The sequence below is a fragment of the Oncorhynchus mykiss genome, chromosome 20, assembly GCF_057628025.1.
Source record: "Oncorhynchus mykiss isolate SJ-2025 chromosome 20, ASM5762802v1, whole genome shotgun sequence".
Lineage (NCBI taxonomy): Eukaryota > Metazoa > Chordata > Actinopteri > Salmoniformes > Salmonidae > Oncorhynchus > Oncorhynchus mykiss.
Genome location: NC_143041.1, coordinates 13,762,313 through 13,787,052, shown reverse-complemented (window position 1 = coordinate 13,787,052; position 24,740 = coordinate 13,762,313). Strand labels below are relative to the sequence as shown.

The 24,740-nt window shown below is 43.6% G+C and overlaps 1 protein-coding gene and 1 long non-coding RNA gene across 17 annotated transcripts in view; one reads left to right on the top strand and one right to left on the bottom strand.

The window, feature by feature from the left end:
- Positions 1-24,740, top strand: part of cacna1g (calcium voltage-gated channel subunit alpha1 G) — a 199,397-nt gene that overhangs the window by 3,066 nt on the left and 171,591 nt on the right. For all 16 annotated transcript variants that reach the window (XM_090212291.1, XM_036956460.2, XM_090212290.1 and 13 more), the window contains exons 2-3: positions 5,626-5,759; positions 22,022-22,119. In XM_090212291.1, coding sequence (XP_090068417.1) covers positions 5,626-5,759; positions 22,022-22,119 — 232 coding nt within the window. The remainder of the gene's footprint in view (positions 1-5,625; positions 5,760-22,021; positions 22,120-24,740) is intronic.
- LOC149974398 (uncharacterized) overlaps positions 1-24,740 on the bottom strand; it is a 270,502-nt gene that overhangs the window by 151,492 nt on the left and 94,270 nt on the right. The gene's annotated exons all lie outside the window — the stretch shown is intronic.

Here is a 24,740-nt window from a genome sequence, read left to right as displayed (position 1 = left end):
TGAGGCTTCTATGGCCAGTTGAATACATGGCTCAGTGGTATAGTCCAGATAGACAGGGCTAGGAGACTAGAGTATAGTCATCCATAGTACAGGCCACTCGGAGAGCTAGAGAAAGAAAGAGGGTGTGTGTGCGCATGTGTCACACGCACACACGGCTGTTCCCACGGCATGATGCCATTGTTTAGGTCCAGAGCTTTACACACAAGTGTGACGAAGCACCAAAGAGACAGCAACACAGACACGCAAACATAACCAGAGTAATAAGACAGAAATAACAGCTACTGCAGACATAACCAGAGTAATAAGACAGAAATAACAGCTACTGCAGACATAACCAGAGTAATAAGACAGAAATAACATCTACTGCAGACATAACCAGAGTAATAAGACAGAAATAACATCTACTGCAAACATAACCAGAGTAATAAGACAGAAATAACAGCTACTGCAAACATAACCAGAGTAATAAGACATAAATAACAGCTACTGCAGACAGAATCAGAGTAATAAGACAGAAATAACAGCTACTGCAAACATAACCAGAGTAATAAGACAGAAATAACAGCTACTGCAGACAGAATCAGAGTAATAAGACAGAAATAACAGCTACTGCAGACATAACCAGAGTAATAAGACAGAAATAACAGCTACTGCAAACATAACCAGAGTAATAAGACAGAAATAACAGCTACTGCAGACATAACCAGAGTAATAAGACAGAAATAACAGCTACTGCAGACATAACCAGAGTAATAAGACAGAAATAACAGCTACTGCAAACATAACCAGAGTAATAAGACAGAAATAACAGCTACTGCAGACAGAATCAGAGTAATAAGACAGAAATAACAGCTACTGCAGACATAACCAGAGTAATAAGACAGAAATAACAGCTACTGCAAACATAACCAGAGTAATAAGACAGAAATAACAGCTACTGCAGACATAACCAGAGTAATAAGACAGAAATAACAGCTACTGCAGACATAACCAGAGTAATAAGACAGAAATAACATCTACTGCATACATAACCATAGTAATAAGACAGAAATAACAGCTACTGCAAACATAACCAGAGTAATAAGACAGAAATAACAGCTACTGCAGACATAACCAGAGTAATAAGACAGAAATAACAGCTACTGTAGACATAACCAGAGTAATAAGACAGAAATAACAGCTACTGCAAACATAACCAGAGTAATAAGACAGAAATAAGAGCTACTGCAAACATAACCAGAGTAATAAGACAGAAATAAGAGCTACTGCAGACAGAATCAGAGTAATAAGACAGAAATAACAGCTATAGTGCCTCCCGGGTGGCGCAGGGGTGTAGGGCACTACATCGCAGCGCTAGCTATGCCACCAGAGACTTTGGGTTCGTGCCCAGGCTCTGTCGCAGTCGGCCACGACCGGGAGGTCCGTGGGGCGATGCACAATTGGCCTAGCGTTGTCGTCCGGGTTAGGGAGGGTTTGGCCGGCAGGGATATCCATGTCTCATCACGCACCAGCAACTCCTGTGGCGGGCCGGGCGCAGTGCGCGCTAACCAAGGTCGCCAGGTGCACGGTGTTTCCTCCCACACATTGGTGTGGCTGGCTTCCGGGTGCGGCATGGTTGAGTTGTGTTTCGAAGGACGCATGGCTCTCGACCTTCGTCTCTCCCGAGCCCGTACGGAGCCCGTACGGGAGTTGTAAGGATGAGACAAGATGGTAACTACTAACAATTGTATACCATGAAATTGGGGAGAAAAAGGGGGTAATACAAATTTTAAAGAAAGAAAAAAAAGAAATGACAGCTACTGCAGACATAATCAGAGTAATAAGACCGAAATAAGAGCTACTGCAGACATAATCAGAGTAATAAGACCGAAATAAGAGCTACTGCAGACATAATCAGAGTAATAAGACTGAAATAAGAGCTACTGCAGACAGAATCAGAGTAATAAGACATAAATAAGAGCTACTGCAGACATAACCAGAGTAATAAGACCGAAATAAGAGCTACTGCAGACATAATCAGAGTAATAAGACTGAAATAAGAGCTACTGCAGACAGAATCAGAGTAATAAGACATAAATAAGAGCTACTGCAGACAGAATCATAGTAATAAGACAGAAATAACAGCTACTGCAGACATAATCAGAGTAATAAGACAGAAATAACAGCTACTGCAGACATAATCAGAGTAAATAGACAGAAATAACATCTACTGCAGACATAATCAGAGTATTAAGACCTAAATTAGAGATGTGGCAGAGACATAATCAGAGTAATAAGACAGAAATAACAGCCACTGCAGACATAATCAGAGTAATAAGACAGAAATAAGAGCTACTGCAAACATAACCAGAGTAATAAGACAGAAATAAGAGCTACTGCAGACAGAATCAGAGTAATAAGACAGAAATAACAGCTACTGCAAACATAACCAGAGTAATAAGACAGAAATAACAGCTACTGCAGACATAACCAGAGTAATAAGACAGAAATAACAGCTACTGCAAACATAACCAGAGTAATAAGACAGAAATAACAGCTACTGCAAACATAACCAGAGTAATAAGACAGAAATAACAGCTACTGCAGACATAACCAGAGTAATAAGACAGAAATAACAGCTACTGCAGACATAACCAGAGTAATAAGACAGAAATAACAGCTACTGCAAACATAACCAGAGTAATAAGACAGAAATAAGAGCTACTGCAAACATAACCAGAGTAATAAGACAGAAATAAGAGCTACTGCAGACAGAATCAGAGTAATAAGACAGAAATAACAGCTATAGTGCCTCCCGGGTGGCGCAGGGGTGTAGGGCACTACATCGCAGCGCTAGCTATGCCACCAGAGACTCTGGGTTCGTGCCCAGGCTCTGTCGCAGTCGGCCAAGACCGGGAGGTCCGTGGGGCGATGCACAATTGGCCTAGCGTTGTCGTCCGGGTTAGGGAGGGTTTGGCCGGCAGGGATATCCATGTCTCATCGCGCACCAGAAACTCCTGTGGCGGGCCGGGCGCAGTGCGCGCTAACCAAGGTCGCCAGGTGCACGGTGTTTCCTCCCACACATTGGTGTGGCTGGCTTCCGGGTGCGGCATGGTTGAGTTGTGTTTCGAAGGACGCATGGCTCTCGACCTTCGTCTCTCCCGAGCCCGTACGGGAGTTGTAAGGATGAGACAAGATGGTAACTACTAACAATTGTATACCATGAAATTGGGGAGAAAAAGGGGGTAATACAAATTTTAAAGAAAGAAAAAAAAGAAATGACAGCTACTGCAGACATAATCAGAGTAATAAGACCGAAATAAGAGCTACTGCAGACATAATCAGAGTAATAAGACCGAAATAAGAGCTACTGCAGACATAATCAGAGTAATAAGACTGAAATAAGAGCTACTGCAGACAGAATCAGAGTAATAAGACATAAATAAGAGCTACTGCAGACATAACCAGAGTAATAAGACCGAAATAAGAGCTACTGCAGACATAATCCGAGTAATAAGACTGAAATAAGAGCTACTGCAGACAGAATCAGAGAAATAAGACATAAATAAGAGCTACTGCAGACAGAATCATAGTAATAAGACAGAAATAACAGCTACTGCAGACATAATCAGAGTAATAAGACAGAAATAACAGCTACTGCAGACATAATCAGAGTAAATAGACAGAAATAACATCTACTGCAGACATAATCAGAGTATTAAGACCTAAATTAGAGATGTGGCAGAGACATAATCAGAGTAATAAGACAGAAATAACAGCCACTGCAGACATAATCAGAGTAATAAGACAGAAATAAGAGCTACTGCAAACATAACCAGAGTAATAAGACAGAAATAAGAGCTACTGCAGACAGAATCAGAGTAATAAGACTGAAATAAGAGCTACTGCAGAGGCATAACCAGAGTAATAAGACAGAAATAAGAGATACTGCAGAGACATAATCAGAGTAATAAGACAGAAATAAATGATGGAATAATATATGTGTATAGATATAGATATGGAAGAGTGATTTAATAAGGGAGGAGAGAGAGAGAAAAAATAGGAGATAAATTGAGGTAGAATCTAAGAGAGAGAGAGAAACAGAGAGAGAAAGAGCAAGACAAGTGAAGGAGAGATAAAGAGAAGGGGAGCGGGTGAGCATTGAAGCGTTGCGCACAGGCCACTGGTGTCTCCGCTCTGGGAGCCAGCTGTGTGTGTGTGTGTGTGTGTGTGTGTGTTAGACTCCTTCTCCATGCTTCGTTGAATCCTGCTCTCGCTTTCTGACACACACACACAAACACCCACACACACGTACACCGCACACACACGTACACCACACACACACACACACACACACACACACACACACACACACACACACACACACAGGTTTTCTCACATTGGGAAATCCCAGCTATGTGCCTCTTGGTTCTACCTGCCTAGAACTGTACTCCCCTCTGAGCAGTGTGTGTGTGTTTCTCTCTCTGCATGTGAACAGGGGGTTAGGGAAGGGGATTGCATGGCTCATCACTCACAGATACCGTGAGCTTCTCTCTGCTCTATTCTCTACAGGCTTCATCTCCAGTACACTATATCTCTATTTACATTCCAGCCCTATAGACACATGTGTTTGTGTATCCAGTGTGTTTAAAGTCAAATGGATTCCATCTGGCTAGAACTCTCAGGTGTGTGTGTGCGTGTGCGTGTGTGTGTGTGAGAGACACACACGCACACGCGCACACACATACACACACAAAAACACACACTCTTCGCATTCGCATTACTTAATAATGTGATTCTCCTCAGTCTAAACTCAGCAAAAGGCTTTGCATATTTTATGAGATAAACAAATTCCAGGGATGTTAATCCAGGGATGTGCTCTACTGTTTACTCTGAAAATTATTCAGATTACACTCTAATCACAAGGATGCAGAAATAAGGAGGGCGGTTTATTCAACCCCAAAGTAGATGAGATGACTGTACCTGTCTGTGTGTGCTCACATGTGTGATGAGTCAGTATCTCTCTCATCTCCATTTCCCACTGGGCAAAATGGGTGGAATCAATGTTGTTTCCACGTCATTTCAACCCAAACATTTAGTGCAATGACATTGAATCAACGTGGGAAACTGATTGGATTAGAAAAAAAGTAACCAACATGAGGGAATTTCCCCCCCAAAATATTCACGCAACTTTGAACCTAAATCCAATGACACGGGGGCATTTTTTGTTGCTTTCACGTTGAACACAAATGTAAAACCAAAACTACGCCTTGAACAAACCCCAGTGGGGTCTGTCTTGTGCTTCTGCAACTTCGCAGAGGGAAAGAATGTCACTGTATCTGCAATAAGAGGTTTATTTGAGAAGCCTTTTATTTACCAGTTCATGTTGTGAGGAGTCGTGTAGCGCTGGGCGTCTACCTCTGTGATCAACACAGTCCGGCCACTATCATAGCATAACCTTACTCTCTCTCCCCATGTCTTACGCTGTCTCCTTTTACCCTTCTCTATCCATCCCCTGCCCCCCCCCCCCCCCAACCCACTTATAGGTACATACTCATCCATACACTAACCCCTGTCTCTCTGGAGTTTCCTTTCATTTCTATTTCTCTTTCTTCATATTCGTGTGTTTTTTCCCCCTCTCCCTAGGACTTTGATGACTTTATCTTTGCGTTCTTTGCGGTGGAGATGGTCATCAAGATGGTGGCGCTGGGCATCTTTGGGAAGAAGTGTTATCTAGGAGACACCTGGAACAGGCTCGACTTCTTTATCGTACTGGCCGGGTGAGTCACGCACACGCACGCCGCACGCCCTGGCTAGAGGGCGTCCCCAGCCAAAAACATGTGCTGTGAATCACGACAACCACATAGAGAGAGAACCTACATATTCTGTCTGGGCAACACGGCACACTTTGTGTGTGTGTGTGTGTGTGTGTGTGTGTGTGTGTGTGTGTGTGTGTGTGTGTGTGTGTGTGTGTGTGTGTGTATGTGTGTGTGTGTGTGTGTGTGTGTGTGTATCCCTTTGTTTCACATTGTTGCAGTGTCTGCAAAAAACGCCAACCCCCTTCTCCCTCATGAGAACACACAGCCAAACTGAGACAATAGTAACCAAGGTAACGAACGGGTGGTCGGGTACACACTTCCTGGCAACGGTTGCTAGTTTCGTTTAGGAGTGTTCTGATGAAGTGTCTGTTTCTGAAAAGGAAAATAATTTCTGCCAAAGAGCATTTCTCAGCACCCTGGCACTTTCTCTTCATAATCATTCCTTGTGTGTGTGCGCGTGTGTGTGCGCGTGTGTGTGCGCGCGTGTGTGCGCGTGTGCGTGAATGCAAGTGCATATGTTAGCAGGCTTGAGCATGAAGTGCAAACGTCAGCTTGATTTCACTCGGCGTTTGATGAAGATCAGAGAAAGCTAGTCCCATTCGCCTGCACTGATTTGAGTCTCCTATTACTGAGCTTCTCTTGAATGATTTCCTTTGGCGTCACAGTCTGTGTAGGCCACTGATGTGCTTGACTTCATATTACAAGGTGTGATAGGGGGTGGTGAAGTTAGGGCAGGGTGAAGGGTCGACAAGGTGATTGGGACGAAAGGGCTGAAGGGTGAGGAGAGAGAAGAAAGGGAGTGAAAGTAGAGAAGAGGATGGAGGAGGTTAGAAAAAGTGAGGGATGCCAGTTAAATGCAGTTAAGTGCAGGGTGACAGGGAACTGGAGGGAGGCCAGCGCTCTCTGCCTCCCTCATCCCTTCTTTCCTCCCCTCCTCAGATGAGTTTTGGAGGATCCCCAGTCAATAGTGCAGTGATTCTCAGGTTGTCTTGGACAGAGGGACACTTCCGCACATCGATCTGTCAGCGCACCGGGAGTATAGATGGAGATACCACTGGTACTGTAGATACTGAGGATGGAAAAAAGGGCAAGACAGAGAGAGCAGGAGAGTAGGGGGCAGAGAGGCCATTTAGAAGGCAATCATTGTGACCACAATATCAACATTACACATTAAAAACAAATGGTTCTATATAGTGCTATGGTGTTATAACCCTTTTTTTTCTTTTTTTTTAGAAGGTTCTAAATGGAACCCGAATGGTGCTATAAAGAACCATTTACTAAGGTTTTATAAAGAACCATTAATAAAAGGCCAAAAAAGGGTTCTGCTTTGCAGATGCAGACACGTAGAATTGACAATGGTTTAATATTCCAACAGGGGCAGGCAATAGACCGGTCAAGGCAGGCAGGGGTCAGTAAACCAGAGGTGGGGCAACGGTACCGGACAGCAGGCAGGCTCAGGGTCAGGGTAGGCAGAGTGGTCTGACAGCAGGGCTCAGAGTCAGGACAGGCAAGGGTCAAAACCAGGAGGGCCAGAAAAAGGGAGACTAGGGAAAAGCAGGAGCTGAGAACCAAAACGTTGGTTGACTTGACAAATGGGACGAACTGGCAACGGACAAACAGAGAACACAGGTATAAATACACAGGGGATAATGGGGAAGATGGGCGACACCTGGAGGGAGGTGGAGACAATCACAAGGACTGGTGAAATAGACCAGGGTGTGACATTGGGGCGATATAGGACCCTTTATATTGTTCTTTATGAACCTTTATGAATGGTTCTATAAAGAACTTTTCTCAACGTTTTGTATCATGGTTTAATAGCCGTGTTTATTAACACGTTGAATCAGGTATCTGTGGAACACCTGGGGGCCCCCTGAGAAGAGACTTGAGAACGACTGACTTACTTAGTCACATTAACACAAGGTCACACATGAGTCTGTCACAAGATACCGTTTCCTGGCCATAGTCATATATAACATGTAATAGCATAGCACAACAGATTAGTTCAACTGGAATGACTCTCACTTACGGATGCACAAAAGAGCTCTGCCCAAACAATGCCCTAAGATATTATAATGAGCCACCAACCCTACATTTTAATTATCACTAAAAGTGGAAATGACCATTTATTTTTTTCAACTGCACGAACCAAAAGGGTTCTTGGGTCAGTATGGTTCCACAAGGAACCATCACCCTTCCCAAAGAACCGTTGAGGAACCCAACTGTACACCCTCCACTATACATACACCACAAGAAGTAGTCATATGGCCAAGGTTTTTGGAAGGCGAAGAATACACAGACTCAATGATAACACACTCCCATTAGTTTCCTTGAAGGTTTCCTTGAAGGTTTCCTTGAAGGTTTCCTTGACACGTACCGTGATCATTGACCTCCTACCATCAATACAATCACAGAGCTGCAGAGAGAGGGAGAGAGACACGAAGTGACAGTCTGTCTCTTTATCTATGTCTCTTTCTCTCTCTCTTCCTCCCTGCCCTTTCTTCTCCTTGATTTATTAATGCCTCCTCGGGCTGATTCCAGACCTGTTTGGGGACAGAAGAGAGGTTACAGATCGAGAGCCAGACGGGGAGGAAGGGAAGGAATGGAGAGATAGAGAGAGAGAGACTTATGTGTGCTTGAGACAGGGCACAGACTATCTTAAAGTCACCATGAACAAATGATATAACAAAATATCTAGGTCCAGTTAAATGACTCTCTCCCTCTGTTGCTCTCCCTTTCTACCCCCTCTTTCTCTTCCCTCTATCCCCGCTCCTCCTCCTCACCCCTTTTCTCTTCTCTCTACCTTTCTCTCTTTTTCGCTCTCTTTCTCTGCCCTTTCCTCCTCACCTATCTCTTTATCTCTATCGTTCTCTCTCAATTCAATTCAATTCAAGGGGCTTTATTGGCATGGGAAACATATGTTCACATTGCCAAATCAAGTGAGGTAGATAATATACAAAAGTGAAATTAACAATGAACAGTAAACATTACACATACAGAAGTTTCAAAACAATAAAGACATTACAAATGTCATATTATATATATACAGTATATACAGTGTTGCAACGATGTAGAAATGGTTAAGGGTACACAAGGGAAAATAAATAAGCATAAATATGGGTTGTATTTACAATGGTGTTTGTTCTTCGCTGGTTGCCCTTTCCTTGTGGCAACAGGTCACAAATCTTGCTGCTGTGATGGCACACTGTGGAATTTCACCCAGTAGATATGGGAGTTCATCAAAATTTGATTTGTGGATCTGTGTAATCTGAGGGAAATATGTATCTCTAATATGGTCCTACATTTGGCAGGACGTTAGGAAGTGCAGCTCAGTTTCCACCTCATTTTGTGGGCAGTGAGCACATAGCTTGTCTTCTCTTGAGAGCCATGTCTGCCTACGGCGGCCTTTCTCAATAGCAAGGCTATGCTCACTGAGTCTGTACATAGTCAAAGCTTTCCTTAAGTTTGGGTCAGTCATAGTGTTCAGGTATTCTGCTGCTGTGTACTCTCTGTTTAGGGCCAAATAGCATTCTAGTTTGCTCTGTTTTGTTAATTATTTCCAATGTGTCAAGTAATTATCTTTTTGTTTTCTCATGATTTGGTTGGGTCTAATTGTGTTCCTGTCCTGGGCTTGCCTAGGGGACTCTTCTCCATGTTCATCTCTCTGTAGGTGATGGCTTTGTTATGGAAGATTTGGGAATCGCTTCCTTTTAGGTGGTTGTAGAATTTAACGGCTCTTTTCTGGATTTTGATAATTAGTGGGTATCGGCCTAATTCTGCTCTGCATGCATTATTTGGTGTTCTACGTTGTACACAGGGGATATTTTTGCAGAATCCTGCATGCGGAGTCTCAATTTGGTGTTTGTCCCATTTTGTGAAGTCTTGGTTTGTGAGCGGACCCCAGACCTCACAACCATAAAGGGCAATGGGCTCTATGACTGATTCAAGTATTTTTAGCCAGATCCTAATTGGTATGCTAAATTTTATGTTCCTTTTGATGGCATAGAATGCCCTTCTTGCCTTGTATCTCAGATCGTTCACAGCTTTGTGGAAGTTACCTGTGGCGCTGATGTTTAGGCCAAGGTATGTATAGTTTTTTGTGTGCTGTAGCGCAACAGTGTCTAGATGGAATTTGTTTTTGTGGTTCTGGCAACTGGACCTTTTTTGCAACACCATTATTTTTGTATTACTGAGATTTACTGTCAGGGCCCAGGTCTGACAGAATCTGTGCAGAAGATCTTGGTGCTGCTGTAGGCCCTCCTTAGTTGGTGACAGAAGCACCAGATCATCAGCAAACAATAGACATTTGACTTCAGATTCTAGTAGGGTGAGGCTGGGTGATGCAGACTTTTCTAGTGCACGCGCCAGTTCGTTGATATACATGTTGAAGAAGCTGCATCCCTGTCTCACCCCACGGCCCTGTGTGAAGAAATGTGTGTGTTTTTTGCCAATTTTAACTGCACACTTGTTGTTTGTGTACATGGATTTTATAATGTTGTATGTTTTACCCCCAACACCACTTTCCATCAATTTGTATAGCAGACCCTCATGCCAAATTGAGTCGAAGGCTTTTTTGAAATCAACAAAGCATGAGACGACTTTGAATTGTTTTGGTTTGTTTGGTTGTCGATTAGGGTGTGCAGGGTGAATACGGTAATTTGATAAAAAGCCAATTTGACATTTGCTCAGTACATTGTTTTCATTGAGGAAATGTACGAGTCAGCTGTTAACGATAATGCAGAGGATTTTCCCAAGGTTACTGTTGACTCATATCCCACGGTAGTTAGTGGGGTCAAATTTGTCTCCACTTTTGTGGATTGGGGTGATCAGTCCTTGGTTCCAAATATTGGGGAAGATGCCAGAGATAAGGGTGATGTTAAAGAGTTTTAGTATAGCCAATTGGAATTGGTTGTCGGTATATTTGATAATTTCATTAAGGATACCTTCAACACCACATGCCTTTTTGGGTTGGAGGGTTTTTATTTTTTCCTGTAGCTCATTCAAGGTAATTGGAAAATCCAGTGGGTTCTGGTAGTCTTTAATAGTTGATTCTAAGATTTGTATTTGATCATGTATATGTTTTTGCTCTTTATTCTTTGTTATAGAGCCAAAAATATTGGAGAAGTGGTTTACCCATACATCTCCATTTTGGATTGATAATTCTTTGTGTTGTTGTTTGTTTAGTGTTTTCTCTCTCTCTCTTTGCCCTTTCCTCCTCACCTATCTCTTAATCTCTTTCTCTATCGCTCTCTCTCTCTCTCTCTCTGCCCTTTCCTCCTCACCTATCTCTATCGCTCTCTCTCTCTCTCTCTCTCTCTCTGCCCTTTCCTCCTCACCTATCTCTATCGCTCTCTCTGTCTCTGCCCTTTCCTCCTCACCTATCTCTTCATCTCTTTATCTCTTTATCTCTATCGCTCTCTCTCTCTCTGCCCTTTCCTCTTCACCTATCTCTTTATCTCTATCGCTCTCTCTCTCTCTCTCTGCCCTTTCCCCCTCACCTATCTCTTTATCTCTTTATCTCTATCGCTCTCTCTTTCTCTCTCTCTGTTCTTTCCTCCTCGCCTATCTCTTTATCTCTATCTCTATCTCTATTGCTCTCTCTTTCTCGCTCTCTGTATCTCTCTTTTTCTCTCTCCCCCTCTCTCTCCAGAAGAGGGTATATAGTGTAGTGTATTTATCTGAGGGAATGGGTTTTCTCCCCCTCTACATGCCCTGCTTGTCCTCATTCACCTGCTGTATCCAGTTCCATTAGCTAGATGATGTCTACAGACAGCACTGCACAAGTAGGTCAGGATACCCACCATGGAGTAAGAGGGAGGACATGAGGAAGGGAGGGAGGGAGGAAGAGAGGCAGAGAGGGCATGGGGAAGGGAGATAGAGATAGGGAGGAAAGGAGAGATGGAGAGAAGGGTGAGGAAAGATAGAGAGAATGAGGAAGGAGCAATATAATTGATTTAACCTTTATTTAACTAGGCAAGTCAGTTATGAACAAAATCTTATTTACGATAATGACGCTGGGCCAATTGTGCACCACCCTATGGCACTCCCAATTACAGCCAGATGTGACACAGCCTGGATTCGAACCAAGGACTGTTGTGACGCCTCTTGCACTGGGTTGCAGTGCCTTAGACAGCTACGCCACTCGGGAGAAAGAGAGAAGAACATATTAAAAAGCAAAGAGAGGGAGAAGGCAGGCAGAACGGAAGAGTGGGTAGAGATTATGATGAATCAAAAAGGTAAACAATTCATCTGTGCCTCCTTTCTCATCCTCTCCTCTCCTCTCCCCAACTCTCTCTCTCTCTTCTCCTTCTCTCCCCCTTTTCCCTTATTCCCTTTTAACAAGCACCTCTCCCCCTTTCTCCCCTCCTCCTCCTTTCCCTCTCCCTCTTTGACAAACTCAGATTTACTTTAATCCTGATATATTTTCTGCATAGCTGCAGGTACTCTGTGTGTGTGTGTGTGTGTGTGTGTGTGTGTGTGTGTGTGTGTGTGTGTGGTGAGCTATCATCTAGACTAACTCTGATATCAGAGAGAGGGAGCGAGAGAGAGTGAGATGGATGGAGGGAGGGAGGGATAGCGAGAGAGAGACTGAAAGGAAAACCCCCTCTCATCTCTCCTGATGCTGCAATATGCTGTGGGGTTGCAGTCTTAACACACACTGCTATCTATTATACACACTCACACACTGATACACACACACACACACACACACACACACACACACACACACACACACACACACACACACACACACACACACACACACACACACAGCGCTATCTATCAGTCAGTCACAATTCATTCAGTGCTGGATAACTCCCACTGCAGCTAGCCTGTCAGCGATCCCCCAGAGAGTAGAATTATAACACAAACTGACAAATGTCATCAGAAGAGACGTTGTTAACTGAGTTGGCTGATCCAGTATATAATGACAGATGAGGGAGGGAAGGAGAGAAGATGGAGCATGGAGAGAGAAAGAGAGAACATGGTAGTTTTAGCAGTGGGAAGAAATTATCCTTCACCACTGATGCAGTTAATAACAATATCCTTTCATCCTCTTAATGGATAACATAGGATCTGATCCTACATCTGCTGTTGAAGGCCATTTTTACAATCAGTGGTTTCCTATGGGTGAAATTAAGCAAATTATTGTCTCTAAGCCAATGATGGACCTGTGTGTTTTATGCCAGCACACTATTGCAAGATAGTATTATTTTATTGTTAACTCTGATTGGGCAAACACACAGGCTAATGGCAACTATAGCCATGATACTATTATAAAGTAATTATATAGGGAGGGTTGGCACCCACTGTCATTTACTGGTGTAAGCCTGCAGATGTTAGTCTGATGGACAGAGGGGAAAAGATTGGGAGGGAGAGAGAAAGCGAGAGAGAGAGAGACTTCTGTGCAGTAGGGAGGAGAGTGAGAAGTAATAGGAGGGGCAGAAGCTCTGGGAATCTAGCGAAATCTATTTCATCTCTCTCCTCCACCTCTCCCTCCCTCCCTCCCTCGCTCCCTACCTCCCTTAACCCATCCCTCCCTCCAACTCAACCTCCCACGCCTCCCCTCACTTCCTCCTTTCCTTGCATACTCCCCCTCTCACTCCCTCCTTCTCTCCCTCTCTCCCTCCTGTCCTGGCAGTTAACCTCTGCTGCCAGGTGGTACGAGAGAGAGAGAGAGAGAGAACGAGAATGATAATGAGAGAGAGTAAACGAGAATGAGAGAGAACGAGAGAGGGAGAGAGTAATAGAAAATAAAAAAGGTAGACCAGCGTTAATTGGAAAGACTGTTGATCTCTATAGAAGGCTACAAATCACATCCTTTTAATTGGAGCAGATACAGTGTGTCAATATGACCGATACAGATATTACCTCAGGACAATCTACTGGGTATGCCATTGTTTCATTGTCCTCCCTCCCACAGCCTCTCTCTCATACTTTACCTATTATAGTGATGTGTATGTCTGTGTTAGTGTGTGTGTGTGTTTAAGCATCTGTGTTTTTGTGTGTCTGTGTGCATCAGCTTGATCGTGTGTGTCAGTGTGTAAGTGTGTCTGTGTGTATGTGTGTGTTGATGTGTTAGTGTGTGTGTCTGTGGTGTGTGTGGGTGGGTGGGGGTGTGTGTGTGTGTGTGTGTGTGTGTACCTTCTGCCAGGCTACTGTTGACTGTCTGTGTGTTGTTGTACAGATGGGAATGTGTGTGTTTACCATTCTTCATGTGCCAGTCTGCTTTTCCATACACACACTGATAAGTGAGGACAAAGCAAGGGATAGACTGGCACTACGCCCAGGGAAGGGTGTGTGTTTGAGTGTTTGTGTGCAGTTTTTTGAATATTAACAACTGTGAGTGATCGTTCCCATACGGGATTTGTGTTTGTATATGCAATTTTGTTTTTGTAACGTGTTACGTACGTGTGTGTGTGTGTGTGTGTGTGTGTGTGTGTGTGTGTGTGTGTGTGTGTGTGTGTGTGTGTGTGTGTGTGTTTATGGTCTATATAGCTGTTTTGAATTAGATTCATGTGTGTTTCTGTGTGTGTGTGTGTCAGGATTTGTAGATTGTACTCACGCAAAATCTGCCTCAAGGTTGGGCATTCCCGTCCTCCCTCCTCCTCTATCTCTCTCTCCTTTCTTCTCTCCCTCTAGCAACCTTGGCACAACCCTGGGTCAGAGAACACATTAAAACTTATTTTCCATTTCTCTCCATCATTTGATCACACGTTGTTTCTTCCATTCTCCTACCCGTCACACTGGCAGCCACATCTGGTTCTTATCCAGCGTAGTTACGAGCTAATGCTAACGATAGATAAGGCTACGTCTTCCCTAGGACCGACAGTACAGTGTATGGCACCTCTCCAGTCCCTTTGTGTAATTGTTCTGATGAAGGCCTTTGATGGCCCAAATGTTCATCTTTTAACTTGAATAAGCCCTAAATTAGTTTTTAATTGGTGAACGAGCGCGGCACCGTTTCCTTTTCAATGATTATCAAGGTGTAGAATAACAGTGTCACGTTCTGACCTTAGTTCCTTTTGTTTTGTCTTTGTTTTAGTATGGTCAGGGCGCGAGTTGGGGTGGGCAGTCTGTGTTTGTTTTTCTATGTTGGTTTTTCTGTTCGGCCTAGTATGGTTCTCAATCAGAGGCAGGTGTCGTTAGTCGTCTCTGATAGAGAATCATACTTAGGTAGCCTTTTTCCACCTGGGTTTCGTGGGTGTTTATTTTCTGTCTAGTGTGTGTTGTCACCTTACAGAACTGTTTTCGGTGTCGTTGAGTCACGTTTATTATTTTGTTCCAGTGTTTAGTTGTGTTTTGAATAAATCAATATGGACACTTACCACGCTGCGTTTTGGTCCGATCCTTACTCCTCCTCAGACGAAGAGGACGATATCCGTTACAAACAGTGACATGCTTCCTAATGGGCCTTTCCCAACAATGCAGAGGGAACAAGTGAGAAATAATAGAAAAATGATACACAACGAGTAACGATAACTTGGCTATGTTCAGTACACAGGTACCCGTACCGAGCTTGTGATAGGCTAATTGACATCGTTTGAGTCAATTGGAGGTGTACAGTGGGGCAAAAAAGTATTTAGTCAGCCACCAATAGAGGAGATCTGCATGGAGGAATGGGCCAAAATACCAGCAACAGTGTGTGAAAACCTTGTGAAGACTTACAGAAAACATTTGACCCCTGTCATTGCCAACAAAGGGTATATAACAAAGTATTGAGATAAACTTTGTAATTTGCAAATCAATTCATAAAAAATCCTACAATGTGATTTTCTGGATTTTTTTTCTCATTTTGTCTGTCATAGTTGAAGTGTACCTATGATGAAAAGTACAGGCCTCTCTCATCTTTTTAAGTGGGAGAACTTGCACAATTGGTGGCTGACTAAATACTTTTTTGCCCCACTGTACCTGTGGATGTATTTCAAGGCCTACCTTCAGACTCAGTGCCTCTTTGCTTGACATCATGGGAAAATAAAAATAAATCAACCAAGACCTCAGAAAAAAGATTGTAGACCTCCACAAGTCTAGTTCATCCTTGGGAACAATTTCCAAACGCCTGAAGGTACCTTGTTCATTTGTACAAACAATAGTACACAAGTATAAACACCATGGGACCACGCAGCTGTCATTCCGCTCAGGAAGGAGACGCGTTCTGTCTCCTAGAGATGAACCTACTTTGGTGCGAGAAGTGCAGATCATTCCCAGAACAACAGCAAAGGACCTTGTGAAGATGCTGGAGGAAACAGGTACTAAAGTATCTATATCCACAGTAAAACGAGTCCTATATCGACATAACCTGAAAGGCCGCTCAGCAAGGAAGAAGCCACTGCTCCAAAACCGCCATAAAAAAAGCAAGACTATGGTATGCAACTGAACATGGGAACAAAGATTGTACTAGTTGGAGAAATGTTCTCTGGTCTGATGAAACAAAAATAGAACTGTTTGGCCATAATGACCATCGTTATGTTTGGAGGTTAAAGGGGGAGGCTTGCAAGCCGAAGGACACCATCCCAACCGTGAAGCACGGTGGTGGCATCAACATTTTGTGGGGCTGCTTTGCTGCAGGAGGGTCTGGTGCACTTCCCAAAATAGATGGCATCATGAGATAGGAAAATTATGTGGATATATTGAAGCAACATCTCAAGACATCAGTCAGGAAGTTATATCTTGGGTCAAATGGGTCTTCCAAATGGACAATGACCCCAAGCATACTTCCAAAGTTGTGGCAAAATGGCTTAAGGACAACAAAGTCAAGGTATTGGAGTGGCCATCACAAAGCCCTGACCTCAATCCTGTAGAAAATTTGTGGGCAGAATTGAAAAAGCGTGTGCGAGCAAGGAGGCCTACAAACCTGACTCAGTTACACCAGCTCTGTCAGGAGGAATGGTCCAAATTTCACTGGGAATGTGATGAAAGAAATAAAAGCTGAAATAAATCATTCTCTCTAATATTATTCTGACATTTCACATTCTTAAAATAAAGTGCTGATCCTAACTGACCTAAGACAGGACATTTTTACTAGCATTAAATGCCAGGAATTGTGAAAAACTGAGTTTGAATGTATTTGGCTAAGGTGTATGTTAACTTCTGACTTCAACTGTATGTACATATGGATAAAGTGACTAGGCAACAGGATAGATAATAAACAGTAGCAGCAGCATACAGTATGTGATGAGTCAAAAGAGTTCATGCAAAAAGGGTCAATACAGATAGTGCAGGTAGCTATTGGTTAACTATTTAAATAACTATTTAGCAGTCTTATGGCTTGAGGGAAGAAGATGTTCAGGGTCATACTGGTTACAGACTTGGTGCATCGCTACAGATTGCCGTGAGGTAGCAGAGTTAACAGTCTATCACCTCGACTCACGTTGTTTGATCACCTTCCCCTTCTTTCCAAGGCTAGCTTAGCCCTTAGCTTTGCCCATAAGGCTAGTCAATTTAACCTTAGCTTAGATTATTTTAGCCTCTAACCCAATGACAATACCGTGCTTGCCTCACAATAGCCTTAGCTTAACTCATTGCCCGAAAACCTGCAGTTCTCTCACGATGCTGGCTGGTCTGCTTACTGTTTATCCATTTACCTTGTCTTTCTGGTCTCTGTGGCCCTATGGCCATCTGTTACATCCAACTATCATCCAGGAGACCGTGGCAAGACGCAAGGCACACACACACACACACACACACACACACACACACACACACACACACACACACACACACACACACACACACACACACACACACACACACACACACACACACACACACACAGAGAGAGAGAGATCAGGTGAAGAAGATAGAGGCTAGAGCTACCACCTGTACCAGGGATATCCCCATGCCCGAGAGGAAAGCACACACACCTGTGCATATGCAAACACACACACACACACACACACACACACACACACACACACACACACACACACACACACACACACACACACACACACACACACACACACACACTCTCGCTGAATGGGTGACTCACAAAGATGCAGTACACAGAGACAGACACACACACACACACACACACACACACACACACACTCTCTCGCTGAATGGGTGACTCACAAAGATGCAGTACACAGAGACAGACACACACACAAACCTACACACACCTACACATGTTGTGAGTTTGTTGGACATACTGATTTGGAGCCAGAGAGACGAGGGAATTCCTTCATCTGCGTGCCTTCAAGACACACGTGGACAGCAGCTGTTACACACACACACCTCACAATACCAGAGAGTGAGAGAGAGATAACATATATATCAACGAATTGGTGAAGGCAGTCTGCAGCACCCGGCCTCACCCTACTAGAATCTGAAGTCAAATGTCTACTGTTTGCTGATGATCTGGTGCTCCTGTCACCAACTAAGGAGGGCCTACAGCAGCACCTAGATCTTCTGCACAGATTCTGTCAGACCTGGGCCCTGACAGTAAATCTCAGTAACACAAAAATAATGGTGTTGCAAAAAAGATTCAGTTTCCAGAACCACAAATACAAATTCCATCTAGACACCGTTGCCCTAGAGCACAGAAAAAAATATACATACCCCGGCCTAAACATCAGCGCCACAGGTAACTTCCACAAAACTGTGAACGATCTGAGAGACAAGGCAAGAAGGGCCTTCTATGCCATCAAAAGGAACATAAAATTCGACATACCAATTAGGATCTGACTATAAATACTTGAATCAGTTATCGAACCCATTGCCCTTTCTGGTTGTGAGGTCTGGGGTCCATTCACCAACCATACCAAATAATGCATGCAGAGCAGAATTAGGCCGATACCCACTAATAATCAAAATCCAGAAAATAGATTCTACAACCACCTAAAAGGAAGTGATTCCCAAACCTTCCATAACAAAGCCATCACCTACAGAGAGATGAACCTTGAGAAGAGTCCCCTAATCAAGAGAAGACAGGCTACGTGCACACTGCCCATGAGGTGGAAACTGAGGTGCACTTCCTAACCTTCTGCCAATTGTATGACCATATTAGAGACTCATATTTCCCTCAGATTACACAGATCCTCAAAGAATTTGAAAACAAACCCAATTTTGATGAACTCCCATATCTACTGGGTGAAATACCACAGTGTGCCATCACAGCAGCAATATTTGTGACCTGTTGCCACAAGAAAAGGGCAACCAGTGAAAAACAAACACCACTGTAAAAACAACCCATATTTATGTTTAGTTATTTTCCCTTTTGTACTTTAACTATGTGCACGTCGTTACAACAATTTGAAATGTCTTTATTATTTTTGAACTTCTGTGAGTGCAATGTTTACTGTACATTTGTATTGTTTATTTCACTTTTGTTTATTATCTACTTCACTTGCTTTGGCAATGTTAACATATGTTTGTTTCCCATGCCAATAAAGCCCTTGAATTGAAATTGAATTAGAGAGAGACTAAGAGAGAGACTAAGAGCGAGACTAAGAGAGAGACTGTGAGAGTGAGAGAGACTATAAATTATACCCCACCATAACAATGATATTTATTAGGCTGCAGATACAGTGCATTCAGAAAGTATTCAGACCCCTTAACTTTTTCTACATTTTGTTACAGCCTTAAATGGACAAAATACATTTTTTCTCATCAGTCTACACACGATACCCCATAACGACAAAGCGACAATATGTTTTTAGAAATGTTTGCAAATGTGTATGTGTACTCAAAATGTATCTCAGGTGCATCCTGTTTCTATTGATCATCCTTGAGATGTTTCTACAACTTGATTGGAGTCCACCTGTGGTAAATTCAATTGATTGGACATGATTTGACAGTGCATGTCAGAGCAAAAACCAAGCCATGAGGTCGAAGGAAATGTACGTAGAGCACCGAGACAGGATTGTGTCGAGGCACAGATCTGGGGAAGGGTACCAAATAATGTCTGCAGCATTGATGGTCCCCAAGAACACAATGGCCTCCATCATTCTTAAAAGTTTGGAACCACCAAGACTCTTCCTAGAGCGGACCGCCCGGCCAAACTGAGCAATCGGGGGAGAAGGGCCTTGGTCAGGTAGGTGACCAAGAATCCAATGATCACTCTGACAAAGCTCCAGAGTTCCTCTGTGGAGATTTGAGAACATTCCAGAAGGACAGCCATCTCTGCAGCCAGACGGAAGCCACACATCAGTAAAAGGCACATGAAAGCCCTCTTGGAGTTTGCCAAAAGGCACCTAAAGGACTCTCAGACCATGAGGAACAAGATTCTCTGGTCTGATGAAGCCAATATTGAACTCTTTGGCCTGAATGTCAAGCGTCACTTCTGGAGGAAACCTGGCACCATATCTACGGTGAATCATGGTGGTGGCAGCATCATGCTGTGGGGATGTTTTTCAGCGGCAGGGACTGGGAGACTAGTCAGGATCGAGGAAAAGGTGAACGGAGCAAAGTACAGAGAGATCCTTGATGAAAACCTGCTCCAGAGCACTCATGACCTCAGACTGGGGCGAAGGTTCACCTTCCAACAGGACAACGATTCTAAACACACAGCCGAGACAACGCAGGAGTGGCTTCAGGACAAGTCTTTGAATGTCCTTGAGTGGCCCAGCCAGAGCCTGAACCTGATCTAACATCTCTGGAGAGACCTGAAAATAGCTGTGCATCGACACTCCCCATCCAACCTGACAGAGCTTGAGAGGATCTGCAGAGAAGAATGGGAGAAACTCCCCATATACAGGTGTGCCAAGCTTGTACCGTCATACCCAAGAAGACTCGAGGCTGTAATCGCTGCCAAAGGTGCTTCAACAAAGTACTGAATAAAGGGTCTGAATACTTGTGTAAATGTGATATTTCAGTTTTACATTTTTTATACATTTTCACACATTTCTTAAAACCTGTTTTTGATTTGTCATTATGGTGTATTGCGTGTAGATTGATTAGGGGAAAAAACGATTTAATACATTTTAGAATTAGGTTGTAACGCAATGTGGAAAATGTCAAGGGGTCTGAATACTTTCTGAATGCACTGTATGTACCTTCTGTGTGTCTTTGTATGTATTCTTGTATGTGCTCTCTGAAAGTACACTGGTAATCATGTACCCTTGAACAGGGTCGGGGAGTAACTTGTTTACATGTCATCAGTTACATGTCATCTTGCTAATAGTATCTTCTATTGCTCTCTGTCTCTGTCTCTCTCTCACTCTTTCTCTCTCTGTCTCTTTCTCATTCAATTCCATTTCAATTTGATTTTGAAGGGCGTCATTGGCATGGGAAACATATGTTAACATTGTCAAAGCAAGTGACGTAGATACTAAACAATGCAAATGTACAGTAAACATGTCTCTCTCTCTCTCTCTCTCTCTCTCTCTCTCTCTCTCTCTCTCTCTCTCTCTCTCACCTCCCCCTGTGCAACCCCCGCTCCTTCACTGCAATGGTTCTGGGAACTCACACGCCCACTCACACTCACTGCAGTAGAACATAAATCTTTTTCTCTCTGAAGGTTAAGAACAGCCATGATCGTACAGTAGTCATGCCTTCATAACATCCTCTTCTCAATGACCAGTGATTCACTCTGCTATTGATGTCTGAAGAGGGATACACAGTGGCATATGCTCGCTGGTCCCCTTCGGGGGGGGGGGGGGTGCTCGTATGTGCGTGTGGGTGTCTATGCATGCAGCTCTTAATCAGTCCAGGTCGTGCAGTTCAAGTGGATTATTTTATGCATGAGAGAGAGTGTTTGCCAAGACACACTCGTTACAACCAGCCATACACACACAGACACGTTGAGGAAATTGACAAGCACAGATTGAATAATGAGACATCAGCTGATGAATGACCCAGAGTGAGAATATGTTTTACATTTACTCTGTGATTAAACATATTTTAATGCTATTCCAGTGTTCTTTATGACTGTCCCATAGGCAATAGTCAGTAGATCTATTACATAGACAATAGATCAGGGTTATTCAAACCTTACCCTACGAGGTCTACTGCTGGCTTTCTGATATTTAATTGCACCACCTCAGTCCCTAATTAGAGGGGAAGAATACAAAAAGCAGTGGAAGTGAATTTGAGGGCAATAGAGGATTTGTACACACACAGGTTGAATCAACGTTGTTTCATCGTCATTTCAATGTAATTGACGCTGAACCAATGTGGAATAGACGTTGAATTGATGTATGTGTCCAGTGGGATGATATCATGTGTTTGTGTAGACTGACTGGGGCATGGCACTAACAGTGTCTGTGTTTGTTTTGTTCCAGAATGCTAGAGTACTCTCTGAACCTGCAGAACGTGAGTTTCTCAGCGGTGAGAACGGTTCGAGTTCTGAGACCCCTCCGAGCCATCAACAGAGTACCTAGTGAGTAACAACACCTCTCCTCTCCTCTCATCCCTTCCTCCTCTCTCCCTACTAACCAGACAGTGGTTCAATCAGGGTCATTGGCCATAGCCCATCTCTCTGTGTTTCTTTGATGAGGCTGATTGGTCTGGGCTCTGATTACACTCTGCTTTGATTTGCTTAATCCCCACCTTCCTGTGTTATCTCTCTCTCTATCCTCCGCTCTCTTTCCCTTCTCTCTCTGCCCTCTCTCTCTCTTTATCTCTCTCTTTATCTCTCTCTCTATCCTCCGCTCTCTTTCCCTTCTCTCTCTGCCCTCTCTCTCTCTTTATCTCTCTCTTTATCTCTCTCTTTATCTCTCTCTCTATCCTCCGCCCTCTTTCCCTTCTCTCTCTGCCATCTCTCTCTCTTTATCTCTCTCTTTATCTCTCTCTCTATCCTCCACCCTCTTTCCCTTCTCTCTCTGCCCTCTCTCTCTCTTTATCTCTCTCTTTATCTCTCTCTCTATCCTCCACCCTCTTTCCCTTCTCTCTCTGCCCTCTCTCTCTCTTTATCTCTCTCCTTATCTCTCTCTTTATCCTCTGCTCTCTTTCCCTTCTCTCTCTGCCCTCTCTCTCTTTATCTCTCTTTTATCTCTCTCTTTATCTCTCTCTTTATCTCTCTCTCTATCATCTGCTCTCTTTCCCTTCTCTCTCTGCCCTCTCTCTCTCTTTAGCTCTCTCTTTATCTCTCTCTTTATCTCTCTCTTTATCTCTCTCTTTATCCTCTGCTCTCTTTCCCTTCTCTCTCTGCCCTCTCTCTCTCTTTATCTCTCTCTTTATCTCTCTCTCTATCCTCCGCTCTCTTTCCCTTCTCTCTCTGCCCTCTCTCTCTCTTTATCTCTCTCTTTATCTCTCTCTTTATCTCTCTCTCTATCCTCTGCTCTCTTTCCATTCTCTCTCTGCCCTCTCTCTCTCTTTATCTCTCTCTTTATCTCACTCTCTATCCTCCGCTCTCTTTCCCTTCTCTCTCTGCCCTCTCTCTCTTTATCTCTCTTTTATCTCTCTCTTTATCTCTCTCTTTATCTCTCTCTCTATCATCCGCTCTCTTTCCCTTCTCTCTCTGCCCTCTCTCTCTCTTTATCTCCCTCTTTATCTCTCTCTTTATCTCTCTCTTTATCTCTCTCTCTATCATCCGCTCTCTTTCCCTTCTCTCTCTGCCCTCTCTCTCTCTTTATCTCTCTCTTTATCTCTCTCTCTATCCTCTGCTCTCTTTCCCTTCTCTCTCTGCACTCTCTCTCTCTCTTTATCTCTCTCTTTATCTCTCTCTCTATCCTCCGCCCTCTTTCCCTTCTCTCTCTGCCCTCTATCTCTCTTTATCTCTCTCTTTATCTCTCTCTTTATCTCACTCTCTATCCACTGCTCTCTTTCCCTTCTCTCTCTGCCCTCTCTCTCTCTTTATCTCTCTCTTTATCTCTCTCTCTATCCTCCGCTCTCTTTCCCTTCTCTCTCTGCCCTCTCTCTCTCTTTATCTCTCTCTTTATCTCTCTCTCTATCCTCTGCTCTCTTTCCATTCTCTCTCTGCCCTCTCTCTCTCTTTATCTCTCTCTTTATCTCACTCTCTATCCTCCGCTCTCTTTCCCTTCTCTCTCTGCCCTCTCTCTCTTTATCTCTCTTTTATCTCTCTCTTTATCTCTCTCTTTATCTCTCTCTCTATCATCCGCTCTCTTTCCCTTCTCTCTCTGCCCTCTCTCTCTCTTTATCTCCCTCTTTATCTCTCTCTTTATCTCTCTCTTTATCTCTCTCTCTATCATCCGCTCTCTTTCCCTTCTCTCTCTGCCCTCTCTCTCTCTTTATCTCTCTCTTTATCTCTCTCTCTATCCTCTGCTCTCTTTCCCTTCTCTCTCTGCACTCTCTCTCTCTCTTTATCTCTCTCTTTATCTCTCTCTCTATCCTCCGCCCTCTTTCCCTTCTCTCTCTGCCCTCTATCTCTCTTTATCTCTCTCTTTATCTCTCTCTTTATCTCACTCTCTATCCTCTGCTCTCTTTCCCTTCTCTCTCTGCCCTCTCTCTCTCTTTATCTCTCTCTTTATCTCTCTCTCTATCCTCCGCTCTCTTTCCCTTCTCTCTCTGCCCTCTCTCTCTCTTTATCTCTCTCTTTATCTCTCTCTTTATCTCGCTCTCTATCCTCTGCTCTCTTTCCCTTCTCTCTCTGCCCTCTCTCTCTCTTTATCTCTCTCTTTATCTCGCTCTCTATCCTCCGCTCTCTTTCCATTCTCTCTTTGCCCTCTCTCTCTCTTTATCTCTCTCTTTATCTCTCTCTCTATCCTCCGCCCTCTTTCCCTTCTCTCTCTGCCCTCTATCTCTCTTTATCTCTCTCTTTATCTCTCTCTTTCTCTCTCTCTCTATCCTCCACCCTCTTTCCCTTCTCTCTCTGCCCTCTCTCTCTCTTTATCTCTCTCTTTATCTCTCTCTCTATCCTCCGCCCTCTTTCCCTTCTCTCTCTGCCCTCTCTCTCTCTTTATCTCTCTCCTTATCTCTCTCTTTATCCTCTGCTCTCTTTCCCTTCTCTCTCTGCCCTCTCTCTCTTTATCTCTCTTTTATCTCTCTCTTTATCTCTCTCTTTATCTCTCTCTCTATCATCTGCTCTCTTTCCCTTCTTTC